Source organism: Magnolia sinica, chromosome 12, assembly GCF_029962835.1.
Source record: "Magnolia sinica isolate HGM2019 chromosome 12, MsV1, whole genome shotgun sequence".
Lineage (NCBI taxonomy): Eukaryota > Viridiplantae > Streptophyta > Magnoliopsida > Magnoliales > Magnoliaceae > Magnolia > Magnolia sinica.
In genome coordinates, this window is record NC_080584.1 from 83,853,811 (window position 1) to 83,877,240 (window position 23,430).

The 23,430-nt window shown below is 38.8% G+C and overlaps 1 protein-coding gene and 2 long non-coding RNA genes across 3 annotated transcripts; 1 reads left to right on the plus strand and 2 right to left on the minus strand.

The window, feature by feature from the left end:
- Positions 1 to 898: 898 nt before the first annotated feature.
- On the plus strand, positions 899 to 22,608 carry LOC131221946 ((E,E)-geranyllinalool synthase-like). Its single transcript, XM_058217250.1, has 12 exons — positions 899 to 1,253; positions 14,107 to 14,296; positions 14,983 to 15,200; positions 15,530 to 15,653; positions 16,761 to 16,876; positions 19,048 to 19,274; positions 20,210 to 20,325; positions 20,420 to 20,518; positions 21,083 to 21,298; positions 21,647 to 21,776; positions 21,850 to 22,095; positions 22,184 to 22,608. The coding sequence occupies exons 1-12, from the start codon at positions 947 to 949 to the stop codon at positions 22,484 to 22,486; spliced, it is 2,292 nt and encodes a 763-aa protein (XP_058073233.1). The 5' UTR covers positions 899 to 946; the 3' UTR covers positions 22,487 to 22,608.
- On the minus strand, positions 5,420 to 6,065 carry LOC131221949 (uncharacterized). Its single transcript, XR_009159679.1, has 2 exons — positions 5,895 to 6,065; positions 5,420 to 5,632 (listed from the first exon to the last, which is right to left on the minus strand). It is a non-coding gene; the product is annotated as an uncharacterized LOC131221949 (long non-coding RNA).
- LOC131221950 (uncharacterized) lies at positions 7,462 to 8,875 on the minus strand. Its single transcript, XR_009159680.1, has 4 exons — positions 8,528 to 8,875; positions 8,246 to 8,310; positions 8,099 to 8,167; positions 7,462 to 7,519 (listed from the first exon to the last, which is right to left on the minus strand). It is a non-coding gene; the product is annotated as an uncharacterized LOC131221950 (long non-coding RNA).
- Positions 22,609 to 23,430: the final 822 nt, after the last annotated feature.

Consider the following 23,430-nt stretch of genomic DNA (forward strand, 5'->3'; position numbering starts at 1 on the left):
AAAAACATGAATAGAAGAGAAAATATTAACCGTCAATTTACTTTGCAGGTTGCGGCCGACCTGAAGAGTAAAGTTTTCTGATATTTTAGGCAGAAGATTTAAGACTTATTTCCAACCTTATGGGATGCTCAGATCTTACACACAGGTGTTTAATATTTGCATGTGTGTCATGTATATCCCTTTGGATGCATGTTGAAATAATGGCGTCCTTCTTATATTTTTCACGATCCCCATGGCTCCTACGGTGGGAAAAGGATCATTGCTTTCAACGGCTGAAGAAATTGGATTCTTATGAATGAAAAATGGAGGAAATGGATGTAGACTTTTAGTGATGTCCTCGTCAATGAAAATAAGAAAATAGAAAAGTCCTGTTTGTAACTCCTGCCCCTCGGGAGCTTTGTAAGCAAAAGCTGTGTGGCTCCCACATATATGTCCTTGTGGCATCCACTCCGTCCATCAATTTCACCAGCTGATGTTAGGATATGAGCCAAAAATTGGGACAAACCCAAAAATTAAGTTAGCCACGCCACAAAAAACAGTAATAATGGGAAAATCCACCATTAAAACATTTCACGGGTGTATGAAGTTATGTGTCATCCAAACCGTTCATAAGGTTATTCCCATACTGATGAATGTAAAATAATAAAAAGGAGTAAATGTAAGCTTGATCCAAATCTTTCACGGGTGTATTAAGTTATGTTTCACGTTGTATGGTCCACTTGAGTACTGTCGTCATTTTCGGGCTCATGGTGGTGGACCCCAGAGAGCTTTCGCATAGAAGGGCTTCCACCAGGAAATTCTGGTGGGGTCAATTGCTGACGTTGAGCCTTTTAGACATTATAAATAAGAGCATTGGCTTCCTCCAAACAACACTTAAAAGAAGCAAGTTCTGGGAAGCGTGGTTCAGATATATAAGATCAGCTTTCTATGGCCCGGAGTTTTCTTTATGGAGTCCATCAAAGCCCTTGTTCAAGAGATCAAGGATGAGATGTTTTCGTCTGTCCATCTCTACTCCCTTGTGTCCCCTTCTGCATATGATACGGCATGGTTGGCCTTGATCTCGCACCCTCAACATCCTAACTGTCCAATGTTCAGTAAATGTGTGGACTGGATACTCAGCAATCAGAGGAAGGAAGGGTTCTGGGGAGAGCCAGGACATTGCAATGTCCCTGCCATAGACTGCCTCTCTGCAACCCTGGCTTGCATGGTCGCACTCCACAGATGGAACATCGGGTCCACCAACATAAAGCTAGGTATTTGTTTTGTCTTGGTTATTATTATTATTATTATTATTATATTTTAATTTCTGTGGCCCACCATAAAGTGTTGATGACATCCCCTACCTCCTCATTTTTTTCTACAGCCCAAAAAATCATGATATCAATTATGATTCTAAGTCGTACTCGAGTCGCCACGCATTATGGAAAAGAGCGGGACTACTCTTGCTACTCACCGTGAGTAATGGATTGACTTGATTTTTGGAAGATGACTAAACAAGGGATGTCATGAACACATTACAAGTGGAGCCTGCACAACCCATTTGAGCTACAGCTGTAGTGGAATGGAATTGAAGAGGATATGATATGCATCAGGTGTAGAGATCAAATAAACTAAATAAAAGGGTGTACCTATGTATCAAGTATAGCGGTCAAATAAACTAAGTAAATAAAAGGGTGTAACCATGCATTAGGTATGGAGATTTAATAAACTAAATAAAAGGGAGTATCTAACGCCATCATTGTACTTTAGAGAAGTACCACGGTTGAATTAGAAGCTTCACTTGCATGTATGCATGGGACTCAGCTTTGATTATATAGTTGAGAGGTCCAAGAGTTTGAAACTCATCCAAACTTCTCTCCTTTCAAGCCCACACGATTTTGAGTATCTAGTTTAAGTAGAACATTGTAAATGTGACATAGTTATCGCGCACTACTCCTATGATGTTAGACGAACACTACAAGAAAACTGGTATTTACCGGCGGTCAAAACCGCCGGCAAAGTCCCAGAAAACCGCCAGAAAATCCTTTGCCCGCGGTTAGCTAACAGCCGGTAAAGCCTCGGTCGGTAAAGGCTTTACCGGCGGTCAGGACCTTTACTGACAATTGTGCTGGACGCCGCTAAATCGCCATTTTTTCTACACTACCAAAAAGTGGTCAAAAGCTACGAATAAAATCCGTAGCTAAAGATAACGAGCCCACAGTACGACCGTAGTCATTGGTACCGTAGCTCTTTAAAATTTTGCTACAGATTAAATCTGTAGGAATAGAAATCATGGCCACTGACAATTTGTAGCAATAGAGAAATCTTTCTTATCAAAAAGTTTAAAAAAAAAGAAAAAGAAAAAAAAAGGTGACCCACATGCATCCACCAGTCTAAGCAGCTATCATACCTTGGTTAATATCAATGATCTCCTTGTTGCCAATGATTGCCATTGTTTCCAAGGGACTCATTTCTTCTATCGATCTTTGGTGATTTTAATCATGCAACATCTACACCTACTCTATAAGTGAATTAAATACCTCCACAGATGAAATACACAAGAAATTCAAACCAATTTTCAGGAAAAACAAAAACAGTTAAGACTGATAAAACAGTATAGCATCAACAAAATAATTTGTGGAATTCCCTGAAATTTTCACAAGCACAATGGTCATGACAAGCTCCAATATACTATATATTACCAGACATAGCTACATCTAATTATCTAATTATCTAGATATGGATTTTGCTAGAGTGACATCACGAGCACTAGGAAGAAACACTAATTACATCAATTATATCAAATTTCTTTACAAAGTATCAATCTTATTAGCATTTATGCAGTGAAAACTCTCAACTAATCCATTTAAGATCAATTACAAATGCAAGGGAAGAAATATGGTGGATTAAAACTGTGAGAGTACAAAATTCAATCACAAAACTCTTCAATGGGAGTATATACAACTCGCAGTTTCCATGGAACTGGAAAGAGATAGGAGTGTGGAAGTTCAATCACCTCAAGAGCCAGTGCGTTTGCTACCAAAGCATGATCATCAATAACGAGGGCATTCAGACCATCTAAAGAAGTAAGTTCATGAATACTTGCCAAAAGTGGCTGCCAGTGTCTCAGAATGGCAACAAATGGAGGTAAAATAGTCACTCTTTTGTTGATGGATGAGCCACAATGCAAAATTAACCATAAATAATCGATTTCCCAATTAACAAGGACTTCAAATTTGAGCTGATATCTACAAATGCATCAAATAGATACCTTCTGGAGGGCAATGGGAATTGCTGGGCCTTTTCCTTTTGCAAAGCCCACAACTCCATGATAGTTGCCACAAGCTAACATGGCAGTGTACTTGACCACTTGTCCTCCCTGAAACATTAAGTGAAGAGAAAGATCACATACAATAGAGAAATGAATTTTATTCCTAAGAAAGAACTCAAATAAAAGAGAAAGGAGCATCACCTTTGTAACTTTGCAAGTCTGATTTATATTAATTAGTTTCATATCAAAACCCTGCCATTATTCTAGAAAAAAATTAGAAGTTCTCAAGAAGAATGAAGTACACAAAAGGTTGGTGCAACAAATGAATGACTTGCAGCTTAGATAAAAGGTTTCACAAAGAATTATAGAGAAAAATTCTGAAGCAGAGCTTGTAAGCACAGGTGAAAAAGAATCATATCAACTAAAATACAATGCAATTAAAGATGAAATAGATGGCTATAGCAAGCATCCATCATAGGAAGCATGGAGAGATAATAGGAAAGCGATTTTTGCCAGAGGGCTTACACAGATGTCTATGTTGACAGTGCACTGTTGGCAAGTTAATCTTAAACAATCCATCGTCATAGGAAGCATTTTAAGGAAAGGATTTTCTCCAGAGGACTTATAGATTTGTCTATGTTGACAATTGACTGTTAGCAAGTAATCTTTCTTTTTTCTTTTTCTTCTTCTTCTTTTTTAACATTGTTGGCAAGTTATCTTAAACCATCCATTGCTTTCATATAGGGGTCGCTGCCTGATGAGTGGACCAGCCATGTTGGCACTCTGCTGCATTTGCATGTGGAGAGCGTGCATATGTGGATAGCAAGCCCATATGCACAAATTCAACAGTTGCTCTGAAAATTGGAACAGTAGAGATTCAAAAACTTAAATTTGAAGCACATATATAACCTTGTCTAGCTGAGTATAAGACTAAACCAAGTTGGAAATGAGAACCAACATACCGTTTCACCATCATCACGAGTCGTTCCAGTTGAATTGATGTAAAGATAAATTGGCTGGTTTGGATCCATCCATTGCAAGTAAAGCAGTTCTACTATCACGAACTCTGTGACAGTCGACACTAACTAATCAATGAAAATGGCTAATTATTAGCGTGTATTGTGCCATTAGATAAGACATGAGAGTCTACCAATAACAAATTGTATGTGTAACAATATATAGGGAGACAAACAACATAAGAGGTGATAGGAAACAGTTTTGTATGTGGAACAGAAAGCAACTAACAGCTGAAAGGCTCAACATTCGCATGTATAATTCTACAAGAAAAAAAAAAAAAAAAAAAAACAACAACAACAACAACAACATGGTTTTACAAGTATTAACAACTATTTTCTGAATTTTCCAGATTACTACAAAAATCTATGAACCAAACTTGCACAGGGCCCAGATATCCAAATAATTTTTTAGACAATTTCACATCTAGGAAGAAATAAACCAATATCAGCAGTCTTCCACCACAACGAAGTGGGAAAATGAACCTGATCAGCTATGAAAAACATGTGGCTATGGAAACACCATTACAGAAATGGCCAATTTCAATTAAAGATCACATATTTAAAATTACTTCCTTTCACTAAATAAAACAAACGAGATAAAACAAGAAAACTCAACTTTCTACCATACTTGGTTCTCCAACCCCAAAAAGTCTCAAGTTCAATTCTTCAATCTTGAACCTTGAGACTCAAAACTCCTTTTCAATTGGTCAGCAAATATAATTGAATTAAAGAGGAGAAAATTAACATTTATGTTATGGAAGAATCAAGCCTAAGTTTACACTGAAGAAGCCTGCAAAACAATGCAGTTGGCTTTTGCTTTGCAAAGTGGCTCTTGAGAAACCAAATAAGCTTTTGAGGAATGCCTGAGGATGGCTTTCCCAGTACCCAAGCAGCCTAGGCAATCTCTTTCACAAGAAATATGTTTCCACATAAACCGATTCGCTTGGAAATTGAGATCCATGGAGTTTCATGGAAATCGGAGTTCTTAGCAAGAGTTCAACACAAATAGCACAAACCTACAGGAAGAGCTTCACAATAGTACAGACATTTTAAAAGAATAAAGCTCTGATGAAATAGTCACATATATTCATATTTCAATATGTCATTATAAAGTCAAGGGGCTGAATATTGATATCAAGTGACTGCATTCCTATTTGAAACAAAATCTCATATTTATCTCAAAATACTCGCTTAGTTTTTAATGCCAAAAATCCAAATTCAATACTTGCATAAAAGCTCACCTTTGAATAATGGATACTCCACACAACTTCTTGTAGAAGTCTACTCCAGTTTACACGGACCCTGTATAGAGAAAAAGGAAGTCTACTCTGATGCATCTCTCATGTTAATGATGCATTGTGATCGACTGCAAGCAAACAACATGCCCCAGTATTAAGATAATCAAATGCAAACATTATCAGTTAGAGGAATAACAAACTACTCAAATGCAAACGTTATCAATTAGAGGAATAACAAACTATGTTACATAAATGTGAGGGAATGAACAGATAGTACATGGCTTGCATGAAGTTATATTGCAGGCTTCTAAACAAGAAATCACTTGTTATGCATGCCTCTTTTTCATGAAATGCATGCCTCACTAAGCATGAAGTCGTGAAAATTCTTACTTGAAGGCGACTATGGACACCCAACATGAAGTCGTGAAAAGGGATTCGCTTTTTCCTCCAGTTAGATGGCCTGTGTAAAGAGAATGGAAGTATTAGAAGTCACTAATCCATTAAGTGGACAAACATATAGTTTTATGGCTCAGATTTCAATTTCCTAGCAACTTACCCATAACAAACAACCCATTTGGGATATTAAATCAAGATCTAAAACTACCATGAAATATTCATTGAGGAGAATTAAGTCTCTTGTCTACTCTAAAAATATTACATATCAGTCAAAAGTACAAATGAGAAAGTAGAGTATTCACTGGCAAGAAGGTAACTTCTTTTTTCTTTAGTACGCCTCACACTTCCCCTGCAAAATCACAGGCATTAATCAATATAAGCTTCCTGGAAACATGGGGCAAAAAAAAAGAAAAAAAAAAAAACAACAAAAGCAAAGAAACAAAAAAGGGGGTTATAGTGAATGTTTAAATATATTCAGCTCCAAAGAATGTAAGGCTGTTACTATGTGTTCCCGAGTTTTACAGAAGTTATTGAATGTTATTTCTAATAGATAAGTATTATCAAGAATTCACTGATACATCCCAGTGGAAGTGCAATGCATGAAGAGAGGCATTCAAGAAGTCTTGCCCATCAAAGAGAAACATATAATAACAAAAAATGACATGTAATGGCTAAATTATACAGGTAATCTATGCATGAGTAGTCACTGAAAGTAAGCAATACATAAATTATATACAAGCATCCTTAGTCTTCTACTCATGTTCCCAAAAAAACACCCTTTCTTGAATTGCAACCACTCTAGAGAGCTTTCAAAAAGCCACTATTTACATCCCCAACCTTTTTGGCAAGATGCAACCTTTCTACAACTTAGAAATTCAATAGCAAAAAGGTCATGTTTGTGTATTACCACAAGCAAAGATGGGGCATATCCATCATTGAGGCTGGGTGTGGATATCGGTTTGCATTTTCAACCTTGGTTCTAAATGAAAATCCACAGCTATAGTGAGACAAACCTAGACACTACAACCAAGCAAGGAGATCCTACGATGGCATATTCATGCAGCTCATGCAGTAGGCTGAAAGAGATGATTCACTGCACACATCTGGATATTGCCCACATCTTCCATGTGCACAGCATACCACATATTCTATTTTTCCCAACAACGACTGGCATAGCATTTCTAAATGAAAACTTACCAAACCCATCAAAGAAATGGCATTATAAAAAAAAATAAAAATAAAAATAAAAATAAAAATAAAAATCACAACTATGTGTATGTTGAACAAGGTTTTTCATCCATAACCATTAAAAACCATCATATCGTAGTGTTTTTTTTTTGTTCAACCAATTGCAGAAACAGAATAATACACTTTCATGACAAGTCATGCCATAGGCTCACCATTTATGTGCAAATAAAAGAAAAGATACATTAGTTACTCCCACCTCAGAAGCAAGCATCCACATATATGGTCAGAAAAGAAGTGCGGAGCAATTACAAAAAAGACGAGAAAACAAAAGGTAATAAGAGAACTCAATGCACATTTCAGAAACCATCGAGTACCTGTACGAGACCATGCAGGGTCAACTTGGCCTCATCATCCAGATATATCTCCATTGGCTGAAATGGAACAAATGTCAAATTAAAGCAGATTAGGAGCCTCTCCTCAAGCTAATTGAATCCAGTTGGACGATGTACGGACAACTCTGGGAACTGATTCTGGTCCATGTCTGACTTGAAATACTAGCATTATGCTTCCTAACAAAAACTTGTTTAATTCACAACCTTTCAATCCGTATCCTACCCAAAATAGATCCCATTAGTAAACACCTAATACTCAACTCCAGATCACAGCCTTATGTACTAAACAACCAAGTATACGACAACTGGGTGACATTGAAGATAGCAGCACAAGTAGGCTACAGAAATAGCTCCAACAATGTAGATGATTAACCATCATTAGCCCAAGTACAATAATTGAAGTTCTAGGTGACCTGTATATTGTATTTCATACTTTTACTAGCACAAACCTAGAATTAAGAAACCGAAGCATCCTAAGGAAGAAATACCACACCCCCAAAAGTGAACTGGAACATATAGGACCGAGGCAAACATGTCAAAACACACACACACACACACACACACACACACACAAGGTTTCAAAGGAAAAGACCAAGCCAATTTGATGAAACTACACACATGAATTTCCTCATCAAAGGCCATAACCTTTACTTCATCACTAGAAAGAGCAGCATCCTTCTTGGCTTTCTAATACCAAGAACCATTCAATTTCTTTCAGCTTTATGAAATGATAAAGATAGATCTTAACAATGAATTTGCACTCACCTTGAGATCATCAAGATGGTCAAGTATGAAAAATCGTGCTTCGTCTTTCAATCTAGAGTAGAAACCTACAAAATTCTTTAGCTTTAGTTCAGCAAAAAAGTTTTGATGTGCATCTACAATCTCAAATTCAGGATTCCCATTTCCAACTGTGCCTTCTGAGAAGGCATCCTTGAATTCCCAGTCATTTTCATCCAAATCATCATCACCATTTACTAAATCTGAATTCAGGCCCAACTGAGTTGAACTAAATTCATTTGCAGTGGGTTGTCGAGTAGAATTTACAGTGGATATCTGCTCAGCTTGACTGTACAGATCCGAAATAAGATCACTAAAAGCACTGCTCCAACCAGAATTGACGCCATTGAAGCCATTGCTAACAGAGGTGGTGAGTCCATGAAAAAACCCCTCTTGGGCGTCAAACATATCACCATAATCCGGTTTTCCATTGCTAAAAGTATATGAAGGAGTGGTTCCTTGACTATGCTCCAACATTTCTTCAATGTCCTGCAACTAAAAATTATTGAATTATCAAATATAGCCAGCATTATTACAATGCATGTGCCACAAGACTACAGGCAAACTTCAGTAGTAAATAAAAAGTAGGTGGTACATTTTTTTAAAAAAATGTGAAGAGTTAAGAGTACCAGTAGTCTATCACTGAAACATGCAACTTTTACAAAATTGAAAACCAGGTATATTGTCCTTGATTTTAAATTAGCAAAGGAGGATTTGGGAATGTAAGCATGGAATCTAATTGACAGCTACAATGACCCAATAAAACCAGATACACTGACCCATCCAAGCAGCTGGGCAGAGTTTGTGCAGTTCTAAAATTGGATCTGCAATGGAGATTCTTCATTCAGTTTGTAAATTAAGGAATCCAAGTTCCATAGTTAGTTGTGACTTGTGAGGGATGCAAAGATGTAGCTCTCTCTGTAGAAAGCACTTATGACCATATCTCAGAGCAAGGCTACTCTAATGGCCATGCTAAAAAAAAATACATCTTTCAACTCTACAATGCAATCTGAACTACCTGACGAGGCTATTGTTTTCTCCCAATGGACTTGCATGCTGGACTTGAGATTTCATTAAACCAATCATGTATACAGTACAGGAGACTTGATGGGAGGATGTCTCTGGCTTCAAGAGACAGGGCTGTGAAAGATTTCACAGCTGATCAAGAGGTTTGACACTTCAGCTTTACAGAAATGTGTAAAGTTCATTGCTGTCATTAGTATGAAGCTCAGTTCAGCCTTATAGGTTCTTTTTATTCTTACTTTCCTATTATTTTTATTTTTTTTAAAGAGATGCATGGTGCATGAGATATTGTAAAAGTTCCCTTTGTTATTTTTCTGTTGCCTTCTAGAAATGTATTATACATTGATTTAAACTTGATTTTTTTTTCTTCAAGTGACTATCATGATCATGTCATTGAAGGCTGGAAATCTCGGTCTAAACATGGTCGCTGCCTATCACATTATTCTTCTAGATCCTTGGAGAAACCCAACTACCAAAGATCAAGCTATTGACAGGGCACATCTAATTGGGCAGACTCGCCCTGTGACTATTTCACGGCTAACTGTTAAAGATACAGTGGAGGATCAGATAATAGCTCTCCAGGTAAGTTTCTGTTCATAGTCTGCTGGATCCATGGATTTAATACTATAGTATGACTTTGATGTGATTTGTTTGACTTGTAGTTAGGCATATGGCAAAAAAAAAGGGAACGGAAATATTCATTTCTAGTTCAGCATCAATTGTTAGAAATACGGTAAGAAAAAATAAAAAAATAAATAAATAAATAAAAATTGGTAAAATAATAGAAACACCAAAATTCAGCAAATGGAAAGTTCAGGTTTAATATGGTTTAGACAAGTAGTAGACATAAGCATCATGAGATTAGGGCCCACTGTAATCTTTATTTGCCATCCAAGCTATTGATTAGGTCAAACAGACCTGGACGAAGGGATCCAAAACTTTTCTAGCCCCATATCAACATCTTCATGCAAATGAACCTCTGATACATGACTGTCTTCTCTCAGACAATACCTCTACACTAATCCGCAATTATGGAATCGACACTACAAATCCCTATTTAGGGATTCGAAACTCAAAAAATCCCAATACACAAATCATTGCACAATGTTACTTGAAGGATTTAAAAAATGCCAAAAAATGCCCAAATTGATATGAATAGATAAGGGGAGAGAGAGAGAGAGAGAGAGAGAGAGAGAGAGAGAGAGAGAGAGAGAGAGAGAGAGAGATACCTGATGTTGCAGTAGAATGCTCCTTGATGTGCGGTAGATCGAGCGGAGTGAGAGATACCTGCTGTTGCAGGAGAGGGCCGAGGAGATAGAAAGAGAGGGGACTAGGGTTTTGAGAGAGAGAGAGAAGACTAGGGTTTTGACAGAGAGAGGGAGAGGCAAATAGAGGGAGGGAGAGGGCCGGAGACGGAGAAGGAGAGGCAGAGAGAGGGAGTGGCAGAGCGATGGAGTGAGAGGGAGAGCGAGCGGTAGAGCGATGGAGTGAGAGGGAAAGCGAGCGGCAGAGAGAGGGAGTGAGAAGGAGAGCGAGCGGCAGGGAGAGGGAGAGAGAGGCGCGCGATAGGTTAGTTTTTTTTTCTTTTCTTTTCTTTTATATATATCTATACGGAGCTGCCGACAGCCGTTAAAACTGGCTGTCGGTAAAGGATTAGCACATCAGTCGGCTAAGGCCATTTTCTTGTAAGTGGAATGACAACTAAGTGGGGTTCACTGGTTTTCCTAATCACACTATCCAACCTTTAGGGCAATATGGACCTTTGATCAATAAGGCCCACATTATAGAATTCTTGCAGCATTCACTTCAGGCAGTAGGATGTCTAAAAGGTTTCAACAGTGGTCGTTTCCATCACCATTGTTTTGTGTGATGTGGCCCACTTTAGCTCTGCACCTGCCTCATCTTTTAGCTCAAGTCCTAGCAGGAGCTGACAAAATTGATGGACATAGTGGATGATAAATGGACTTTGTTGTAGGCCACGTAGAGCTTCTGCTTACAAAGGCTCTATGGAAGCAGTGCTACAGCTAGCCTTAAATAACACTCTGGAGCCCACTTGGAAATGATGAAGACCTGAGGACACCATTCATTTTGTCAGTGAAAGTACGGGCCCCAACAGTTGAAAGCAATGGTCCTTGGTTTATTACAGGAGACATCAGGGATCCCTACGGCTACGTTGTGGGAGGATCACCGTAAGCCTTGTATCCAGGAAATGAGAGGACACAGGTTGGACCAGGACCTATCTAGAGATAAACGGTCATGTCAGGGGCTCTTTGGGCCCACTGTGATATATGTGTTTTATCCAAGCCATCCATTCATCTTGTCCGCATATTATCTTAGGACATGAGTTAAAAAAGGAGGCAGATCAAAGTCTCTACTACCATGCAGCCTGGTCCACTCGAGCCTTGGATCTGCCTCCTTTTTGGCTCATGCCTTAAAATGATCTGTCCAAGTGAATGGACAACTTGAATAAACACACATGTCACGGTTGGACCGGGTAGTTCCTAAGGTGGCTAATTAGGTGCAGTTCTTACTGTGGGACCCACCCTGAGATATGTATTTTATATCCACATTGTCCATCTATTTTGTCGTATCATTTTAGGCCATGAGTCCAAAAATGAAGAAGATCCAAAATTTCGGCTGGACCATACTATAGGAAACCGTGGTGATTGAAAGCTCTACCATTAAAAGCTTCCTATGGCCACCATAATGTTTCTGTAAATTCAATCACCACTGTTTCCGAAGATACTGTTCAACTGAAAATTGGACCTGCTTTATTTTTGAGCTAATGTCCTCAAAAGATCTGAAAAAAAATAAAAAATGGATGGTATCGATATAGAATACTTGCAGCAAGGTGGGCTCCACAGTACGGACTGCATTGTTTTGAATGAGGTCCTGGCCACACGTCATCCACTCCCAATCCGCTTCAGAAATAAGAGGCTTCCAAATATGGAGTCACATGCAACACGTGTGGGTACACATCGTATGTCGTGATATACACGAATTCAAAGGAATACACATTCACACGGGACATCCAGTCCGCCTGTCAATTTTGCCAGCTCATGTTATAAGTACACAAGCCAAAAAATAAGAAACTCACTTGGGCCACACCGTACAGAAAGTAGTAATTAATGGAAGCACCTACCATTAAAAGCTTTCTAGGGCCACCACAATGTTGCCGTAAATTCAATCACCACTGTTTCCTAAGGTACTGTTCAACTGAAAATTGGACCTGCTTTATTTTTGAGCTAATGTCCTTAAAAGATCTTAAAAAATAAAAATAAAAATGGATCAGCATTGATATAGAATACATACAACAAGGTGGGCTCCATGGTACGGGCTGCATCGTTTTGAATGAGGTCCAGGCCACACGTCATCCACTCCCAATCCACGTCAAAAATAAGAGGCTTCCAAATATGGAATCACATGCAACACGTGTGGGTACACATCCTATGTCGTGATATACATGAATTCAAAGGAATACACATTCACATGGGACATCCAGTCCGTCTGTCAGTTTCGCCAGCTCATGTTATAAGTACACAAGCCAAAAAATGAGAAACTCAAGTGGGCCACACTGTACATAAAGTAGTAATTAATGGAAGCACCTACCATTAAAAGCTTCCTAGGGCCACCGCAATGTTGTTGTAAATTCAATCACCACTGTTTCCTAAGGTACTGTTCAACTGAAAATTGGACCTGCTTTATTTTTGAACTAATGTCCTTGAAAGATCTGAAAAGAAAATAAAAATTGATCGGCATCGATATAGAATACATGCAGCAAGGTGGGCTCCACGGTATGAGCTGTATCGTTTTGAATGAGGTCCAGGCTGCACGTCATCCACTCCCAATCCACCTCAGAAATAAGAGGCTTCCAAATATGGAATCACGTGCAACAGGTGTGGGTACACATCCTATGTCGTGATATACACGAATTCAAAGGAATACACATTCACACGGGACATCTAGTCCGTCTGTCAATTTCGCCGGCTCATGTTATAAGTACACAAGCCAAAAAAAGAGAAACTCAAGTGGGCCACACCGTGCAAAAACGTAGTAATTACTGGAAGCACCTACCATTTGAATATTTATGGGTGCACCATGAAGTTTATGCTGGTAGGATGTTCGTACTTGCCTGAGAAATTATGAATATTGCTCTACCAAATCATTTACCTTTGTACTTGCCTTCCTAGATAAGGAAAGAAATATGATTTTTATTTTATTTTATTATTTTTCATAAAGTCAAATGGAAGGAAAGCTTTGGCTCCTATCTAATGTTTTAAATTGCAAATTTAGAGGGAAAAGAGGTTCCCTTTATTGGATTGTGATCCAAACAGTTTTCAAATGGGAATGAAAAAGTGTTTTTGAAGACTTCTTTTCCAAAACAAACCAGTTCAAAGAGTTGCTTTCTCAACATTGATATCAGTTTACCTCCCACTTGTGTCACATGTGTTGTTTTTCCCTACTTTGTACCCTATACCTGCGTGGGGGGTGATATGATTGTCTTTCAACTTCCTGATGGACATGTGTTTTCAATTCTTATAATCAAGGTGAGTGGACCATAATCCTAAAATCACCTTGATGCGGCGATTGTAGCTGCCATTATTGGGACTATTATCATTTCAATGCAGGAATCCAGACAATTGGAAGGTTCCATTCCACTGTGGATGGACCATACCCCTAAAATCTCCCAGAAGGAAAAATCCTAGAAACCCATATTGAGCTATTTTCATTTCAATGTGTGACTATTATTGTAACTCATTTATTATATACTGTTGTAGTTTGAAATTATAATTCACAAGCCTCATGTTATTTTGGAAATTTAGGTTCGTCATTCATTCATGGAAATACAGAGAAGCTGCTTAAAGAGTTCAATGGTTGTTATCCTCGTTGGTTTGCTATTGTTTTTCCGGGTATGATCGAGCTTGCAAGGACAACAGGCTTAAATGTTTTTCCTGATGGGTTGGCAGAGGTGGTGAAAAATATTTTCAGAGAAAGGCAAACGATTCTTGAAATGTATTGCTTCTTTCCTCCATGAAACTATCATTATGTTTGTTTGCTTATAAAAAGTAATAGTCCTTTACCAATCAACTTATTACGGATCCAATTTAGAGTTTGTTTGGCCCACATGGCCCACGTTGTGACTCTGGATCTCTTGCATGTGTTATCCCGTTAGGACCCACATGCTGGATGGTTGATTGTTTAAAGCATCCACATTCATGGAGTTGTGGTCCAATAATTTGGCTTGAATCACGATCCCAACCTTCAGACCTTTTTGGAGTTGAATGTGAGCCACTGAAAATTTCTTGACAATGTTCTAAATTCACGAGCAAATGGTGATAATATCAGAATCATCCATTCATCACCGAAAGCTTCTCATGGCGGCCCATATAATATATATAGCATCTGGAACATGGATGGTTCTGATCACTGGACCATCTCAGCATATGGGCCACAACCGATACAGGCAAAACAAACCTTGTCTCAGTAACCCATTTTTGATGGTCATTTTCTGGACCTCTAGCAGTTCACATATGAGAGATTTAGAAATACAATTTAAGTGTAAAACAAGGCATAAAAGAGATAAACTCCCCCACTTTCATCCTCTTTTTTCAAAGGAAAGATTTTTTTATCTTTTTCGTCTTAGAATTGAGAAATTACTTCATATACGTGCTTGAATGATAATGTGCATGTAATTGCAGGGAAGATTGTTTCGAATGTGTTAATTATCCGATCTTATCATATATGGAAGTATTGCCGACAACATATGATGTAAGTCCAGAGCAAATACTAAAGCAACAAAGCAAAGATGGGTCCTTGTTTCAATCGCCGTCTGCCACGGCGCATGCTTTCATGGTCACAGGAAATAAAGGTTGTATGGACTATCTGGAATCCATGGTTCAAAGATGTGGGTATGGAGGTGAGAAAAACTATCTAGCTAATTGGATTTTTCCCATTTTTGTAAGGTAGCTTATAGGGTTTTTAATAGGGATCAATGCATGTACATTTTGGTTTTGAGGCTTTCTCGAATACATCCCTACATATTATAATAAGATAGGTCGATGGGGGAACCAACGTTGAAGCTTTCCAGTTGAAATACTAAATCACTTCGGTCATTTAACCTTTATTTATGTATTTATTTATTTATTTTATTTTTAATTATCTGTTGAATATGAACTGTCACCTTGACCACTGCTTTGTGGGTCATCTGCATAAGATGAAACTAACTTCAATGGTTTGACAGTGCAGTTCCTCCAATGTATCCAGTTGACGAAGAACTCATTAAGCTTTCGATGGTCAATCAATTGGAAAGATTAGGTTTGAGAGAGCATTTCTTGGAGGAGATTGAAGAGGTTTTGAGTCTCACTTATAGGTAATACTCCCAATGGAATAATCAAGCAGATAAAAATCATATATCTTTGTTAAGAATCTAAGGAATGAATGCATTCTCCAGACAAACCAAACGTGTGTGTGTGTATATATATATATATATATATATATATTCCTTAGGAGTGTAGGGTTGGATCTGGATACATGAGGGAAAAGAAAGAAAGAAAAACTCTCATATTGCAATATTCAACACTTTGATAATTTATTTGATAGGATATTACAATCCTGAACATTTTAATTGTATTATCCATCCATTGTGGGGCACATTATATAAGTAGTTTTGATCATTGCAACATGATCCTAGATCCAACGGTTAGAATAGCCTTGTAAAAATAGCAGCAGGTCCATTTGAGGAAAGGTTGAAGGCGAGTTGCAAACGTGGCATGCATGAGAGATCTGGGCCACATAGCATGCCCTGGCTACACAATGAGCCTGGGCCTATCAAGTGGGGAACAGTACATACTCATAGCCAGCATGCGGCCCATCATATAAGTGGACCAATCTGAAGTTAATGGGCCGGCTGACGGCCTTACCAGAGAAGGAGTGGCCAATCAAGGGAAGATTAGGATGGATAATGTGAATGCCCTCACTCATTTCATTAGGTGCTTATTCCTACTTGATAAGGTGGGGTTGGGTGCTCTCAGGGAGTCATGAGTTTCTTTTTCAACAAGTTTTAGCCAGTCTGGAGTCTGTAGAGTGATATGGTAGGCGGCCTGGCTTCTGTTTTCTTTGCTTGAGTCCGCCCGAAGCTCTTTGTAATTTCTCGGCTGGTTTTATATATATATATATATATATATATATAAGTGGACCAAACTGATTTTTGAGCCATGGATCCCACCTGATGAATTGCTCAGATTCCTCATCTCCAACATTCCGTAGTCATAGGCAACAGGCGGCCCATTGGATAAATAGACCCACTTGATTTTTGGATCGTTGAATGATCACAGGACCCCCGTGATGAATCTCTCAAATGCCTTCGATGCAAATCAGCGAACCGCCTCTCTAGTCTTCCCTTACTCAAATCTCTCTCTCTCTCTCTCTCTCTCTCTCTCTCTCTCTCTCATTGAAATATTGGTAATGAAATGTGCAGGGATTGGATAAAGCAAGAACATGAGGCCATAAGCGCTCAGGTCGTTCCACTGCAGATGTACAAAGATTCTTTGGCATTTAGACTCTTGCGGATGCATGGCTATCGTTTATCTCCTCGTAAGCGTTTCTTTTGACCTCTTATTTATTATTATTGTTATTATTATTTTTTAATCTTTGCTAAGCCCACAGGCACCTCAGACGCGGATTTCCTGCGAAAGACTTTTGCAGGAAGTTCCTGCGCTGGGAACCCAGGTGGGGCCCACTATGATGTTTGTGAGAAATCCCACCCGTTCATCCATTTTTTGAGTTCAATTCAGGACATGAAGCCAAAAATGAACCGTTTCCAGAGCTCAAGTGAGCCAAAAACGTGATAATTGAACATCCACGATTGAAATATTTGTGGGCCACAGACATTTTGAGCATGCTAATATTTGTGATTTCAGTTTATCCTAGTAGGAATGAAGTTATTAACGGTATAGATGGCTTGTAAACGTCACCATCGAACCCAGGTAGGTTTTAACGGTAGGAATTTTTCTAACACATTTTCCTTTAGTACAGCCCACTTGAGCTTTGGATACGGTTCATTTTAGGCATCATGTCCATACATGAACTCAAAAAGCGGATAGAAGGAGAGGATTTCTCACAAACATCACAAGTAAGCCCCACCTGGGTTCCGAGTGCAGGAACTTCCTGCGGAAGCCTTTCGCAGGAAATCCTCCTCCAAGCACGTCTACACGCATGGAAGCGGATTGGTTGGTGTACCACATACCAGCTATATAGCTGGTGTAGGTACGTGTCGCGCAAATTAAGACGAGCGCTGATGCTCCTCGACCTCCGTAATGTATGAACGGTTCAAAGGAGACCAAAGTTACATGGCCACACAATGATGTATTTATTATATCCACACCGTTCATCCATTTTTCAAGATCATTTTACAGTACTATCCAAAAAATGAATCATATCAAAATATCAAATGAACCATAACAAAAATAGCAGCGGAGATAAGGATTTTCACCGTTAAAATTTTTGTAGGGCCCACCATAACATTTACTTTCCATCTAATCTATTCATAAGGTCACAAAGACCTGAGTTAAGAGGAAAAATAAATTTTACATTCACCCAAAGCTTCTTTGAACCCCAAAAGGGTTTCAATGGCATATGTTCAATCTCCCACTTCTTTTTTCAGTGTGGTCCACTTGATCGTTATATCTATCTTATTTTTCGTCTCAAGACTTACGACGTGCTCTGAAAATGGTGGACCACATCATATGAAAACAATAGTGATTCGATATCCACCATTAAAATCCTCCTAAGGCCCATTATACTGTTTATTTGACATCCAATCTGTTGATTAGGTCATGCAGGCCCACATGGAGAGAAAAAACAAAGATCAGCTTGATCCAAAACTTTTATGCCTCAAAAATGTTTTTAATGGTCAAACCTCATTCAACACTGTTTCCTGTAATGTGGTTCACTTGAGACTTGGATATACCTAATTTTTATACCCACATGTTAAAATGATCTGTAAAAATAGATGGACGGAATGGATGAAACACATACATCATGGTGGGGCCCACGTAGCACCGACCACCAGCCATTGGCTGGTGTCAGGGGTAGTAGCCAATCCGTTCGCAGGTGGTACCCAGAGTACAATGACATGACCAGAAAAGCAGGTCATTGCACTAGTCAGGTGGGCCACCCTATGTCAGGAGTTAGGTAACAAACGAAAGGGTTACAGTTGATGGACAACAATACACATTAAATGCATGGGCCCCATCCACCTGACTAGTGGACTGGCTTGGGCCACGTCAGCTGAACGGTGGGGCTCACCTAAGAATGATTAGAATCTCCAACTCAGTTCAAAAACACAAAACAGTCTACTCAACTTGCACTTGCACACACACACACACATATATATATAGTGCATGTATCTCACTGGGTCGTTATATATATATATATATATATATATATATATATATATCACATTACACAAAGCAACAATAGTGCATGTATCTCACTTGGTTGCAATAGGACGTAGCTTCACTGGGTCGTTATTTTTAATAAAATCAAACCTTAGGATGAGCTTCCTCAAAATCTCACTGAGTCAAGTTGACTCAGCTGAGTTTTGAGTCGATTCAGCGAGTTTTATAACCATATATGCTACCACATACTTGCCAGGCTGCCATGTCAGCTTTATGTAGAGGTGCGTGTGAGAGCTTAGCAGAGCTACTGATCTTATTTTGTGACCACTATCTTGACTAAGTATACAATGTTTATTATGTCTACAGGAAGATTTTGTTGGTTTCTTCAACATAAGAGCATCGTATCGCATATGGAAGAGAACTGCGAATGTTTCCTGAGTGTGATGTTAAACATCCACCGAGCTACCGATCTTATGTTTGTAGGTGAAAATGAGCTTGAGGAAGTCCGAACGTTCTCAAGAAGACTTTTAGAGAATGGAATGTCAATGAAAAATACGAAGGATACCGTTGTTACGTTCAATATTCAAAGAGAGGTAAGTTACCACTTAAAATTATTTTATTTTATTTTATTTTTTAAAAAAAAAAAGAAGTTACCACTTAGAATCATTACAAAAGGAGGGGAAAAAAAAAAAGAAAAAAAAGAAAAGAAAAGGAGAGGGCCTTACTAGGGTGACTGGAAGATACAAAAAATCAACTTGATCCAATACTCATGCGGGCCACGCCATGTGAACTAAGAGGTTTTTGGCGACTTTTTACATAGTTCTCATTGGTGTGGCTCATCTGATATTTTTTATTGGGTTAGATCTGTTTGTATATATAGTAAATATAAGGGTTTTCACCTGATGAACTGAGTGGATTTCCCATATACAGCATGGTGGGCCCCAAAGAGCTTGGGGATTTAATGTGTTACTTAAAACAGGCGTTGTAGACTATTCTGGTTGATTTCTTGCAGAGAAATCAGGTCTGCACTTCTACTAAGTGCGGCTCATGCAAGAAATCAGGCCTGCACTTCTACCAAGTGCGGCTCATGGTTCTGTAATCCTCGCCATCGGTATGTTATGTCTCTCAAAAATGGGCTAGGACTTTAAAATCTCCTCAAGAGGACAACCCTAGCCTTTTGATTGTGGCATACAGATAGGTGGTTAAGGAGAGAAATGCAGCAATGATCCACATTCAACCGGAGAAGTTCTGAGTATCGGCCGTGGGAATCTTCCAATCTGAGATAATTTTAGGGCGTGATGCACTCATTGTGAGAGTCAACAGGCCAATAGTCTGGATTACCTAACCATGGGTCCCACTTGTTAGAATTAGGAAGCCGTGTATACTTAACCATGGGTTTTGCCTGTTTCAATCTTTTTAGAATACAATTCTAGATTTATCAAAGAAAAATTAATTTACCATTAAAAGTTATAAAAGATATAGTTCTAGATAAATTGAATGCTCTTAATATGGATGTGTCGTTCCTTAGATTGAGCACGAGTTGAAGCTGCCATGGCTCGCCCGGTTGGATCACCTTGAGCATAGGATGAACATTGAAGGAACTGAAACCCACTATCTGTGGATGGGAAAGGCCGCTTATTATCGGTATAGATCATGAGGATTTGAGATTCACCAATCCATGGTTATTATTAAATTATTTTTTCTATCCATAGTTACAAATGGCAAACCACATATGCAGGTTACGGTGCCTAAATAATGCGGTATTGCTACGACTGGCAAAGGCAAACTACACTTTTCGTCAATCAAATTTCAAGACTGAATTGGAAGAGATGAAAAGGTACTAAGCAAGATTAGACTAATGTTTGGGGCTTTCATTCTGGTTTCTTTTGTTTTTGTTTTTTTTTTTTTTTTCGTATTCATCCTGGTTTCTTGTGCTATGACATGCTGAGAGTATTGTTTACCATGCCTCTGGTTTTCATCATGAGAGCTTTGTGCTCTATATTCTATATTACAAGCCATATACTTGTAAGTGCCTGTTGTGGGGCCTATTGATCATTGCTTTATTTATTTATTTTTAACAAGAAAAACAAAAAACCAATCTTCATATTGATGAAAATCAAAATGATATGTTGTCAATGCCATAAACCATTGCACAGTTTTAGGTTTGCTAGCCTCACCCACGCCATCTTCACATGCACCTTTAGATGGAGCACATGCATCTGAGCCATGCATGAGGCTCCACAGTGAAGATATTTCTGTGGGACCCACGCCTTATGCACGGCTCGCATGCATGTACCAGACATGTTACTGATTGGTTACCTGGTGACGGGTGTTAAGGTGTGCTATTGTGTTTCCAACAGTTCCCCCTGCTAAGGATTTGTGTGGTGACTCTCAAAAACAGGTGGTCCAAGGACTCGGGTCTTCGTGACATCGGCTTCGGACGAGAGAAAACTAGCTACTGCTACTTTGCTGCGGCTTGCATTGTATACCATCCAGGGCTTTCCAATGTACGGATGACGCTCGCTAAGACTGGCACACTTGTTACTGTTGTTGATGATTTCTTTGACACGAAGGGCTCATTAGATGAGTTGAATAATCTCACAAAAGCTGTTCAAAGGTATCTATTCGCTCCATCCTGTTAGAATTTGGCATGCATGTGTGAGATCTGGGCCATACATCATATTGGACCCATTAGGAGAATGCCCTAGGTCCAAAATCACACTGGTTCACCCACCTGGTGGGATATACATGTACGAGGAAAATGGACTCTCAGAAAAGAAGATGAAAAAAGAAGATCAATGGAATCATGTGTACAGCCTAATTGTCAGTCTGGGGCATGTTCATGTTGTGGCCCACCTGACGATTGACACAGATCACACACTGCATTCGCTTGAATGGCCTTGCATTTCTCTTTACATGAATTATGTCCTAAAAGTATAACTATTTCCTTGCTTAATGGTAATAGATGGGAGGTTGGGGACCTAAGTTACCACAGCAAAAACATCTTTGAAGCGCTTAATGATCTTATCAATGATATTGCGGCGAAATGCTTGGATCAACACGGGCATGATATAGTGAAAGATCTCCGAGAATTGGTAGGTTTACAATTTAAACAATTTAGAAACTTACCATTTTCAGATAATAATGAATGTGGATTTCCATGTTTAGTGGTACGAAACATTTGTGTCATGGATAAAGGAAGCTGAATGGAGCAGAATGCGAGTTGTGCCATCCGTGGATGAGTATATTGAAACAGGCATGATATCTATTGCTGCACATACAATGACTCTTTCAGCATCTTATTTGGCGAGTCCGGGGTTAACTTCTTACTTGAAGTGGTACTCACACACTGAACTTGTCACAAAACTACTCATGGTTTCCACTCGGCTATTGAATGATATACAAAGCTATGAGGTAAGCAAATTCCTTCAATTAACAGCAAAATAAATAAATAAATAAATCTCTGTTCTTTTTCACGTCTGATGCTGAAAATCATTTCCAGAAGGAAAATGAGGAAGGGAAGATGAATCTAGTCTTGCTATACTTGAAGGAGAATCCAGAAGCAAACATCGAGGACTCGATCAAGTTTATTAGAAGGATACTTGATAAGAAGAAGAAAGAGTTACTGGAACATGTTCTGGTGGATGGCGTCAGCGACATGCCGAAATCATGCAAACAACTCCATCTCTCTGTGTTAAAAGTATTCCAAATGTTCTTCAACTCCAGTAATGACTTCGATTCTCCTACGCAGTTGCTTGATAACATCAACAAAGCTATTTATGACCTTTTAACTGTCCAATTTTAGTTCACAATGTTGCCACAATATTGTTCAGCACTGCTTTTGTTCAAAGAAGGGAAATTCAAGAATTATATTTGTGGATGGAGTGATTGCATTGAGATAAATACATGGGGTGTAGGAATTTCATACATGTTTTTTTTTTTTTTTTTTTTAAATGAAAGGTAGGAGAACATTACATCGAATTTACGAATTTGCCAAAAGTCAGATACACCCCAATAGACTTACCTCCCGCACAAAGGCCAACACAACCAAAGGAAAAGGGCTATATAAGACCTCAACCTATTCTACTAACTAGACAAAAATATCGCAGTTACAGCAGCCAATATGAACATATAAACAAAATATACAGCCCCAAACTTATGTGATTTCCATCTAATGGCTCCTCCATCTTCTCCACACACAGGCGACCTTTGATTTTACTTGGCAAGTGCGAGGTTGGAGAATACGATTTGTTTCCGCCACCTGTTCTGTCTACACGGCAAAGGCTGTCCGCACGGAGTTAATTGTCGCATGATATGGATCAATGTGGAGTTTAAGATTGAAGCTTTTCCTTAATTTCTACCCAACATCACCATATAGATCCTGTCGGGCCTTCCTCAGATATGGGGTCGTTCACCATGACTTTGGAGTTGCGTTCAAATTAATCGCGAGTTAGATTGAGCACCAAGCATGATGATTCCGTCAAGCAAAACCCTAGCTTTCTAAAATGTGCTGGTAAGAATTCCATAAAAGTTGCTAAACGCAAAAATAAAATTCCAGCATAATCCCCGCGGATGCCCATGAAGCAAAGCATATTTCACGTTCGTCTGAAAGAAAATCCATTGCCAAATAGCAGAGAGGGTAATTAGATTGTGCACGGAAATCAGTTTGGCAACATTGGCAAAATTTTCTTGGTAGTCATGCCATACTCTTGTTTATAGCCTTGAGCCCACTAATCGTGCTTCATGTCT

What these genes read in the sequence shown, in the direction of transcription:
- LOC131221946 (XM_058217250.1), top strand. Translation starts at nt 947, where the DNA reads ATGGAGTCCATCAAAGCCCTTGTTCAAGAGATCAAGGATGAGATGTTT. An exon ending in TCAAAGATGTGGGTATGGAG is followed by an intron (nt 15,201 to 15,529) that starts GTGAGAAAAACT and finishes TTGACAGTGCAG; the next exon opens with TTCCTCCAATGTATCCAGTT. An exon ending in GGAAAGGCCGCTTATTATCG is followed by an intron (nt 20,326 to 20,419) that starts GTATAGATCATG and finishes CCACATATGCAG; the next exon opens with GTTACGGTGCCTAAATAATG.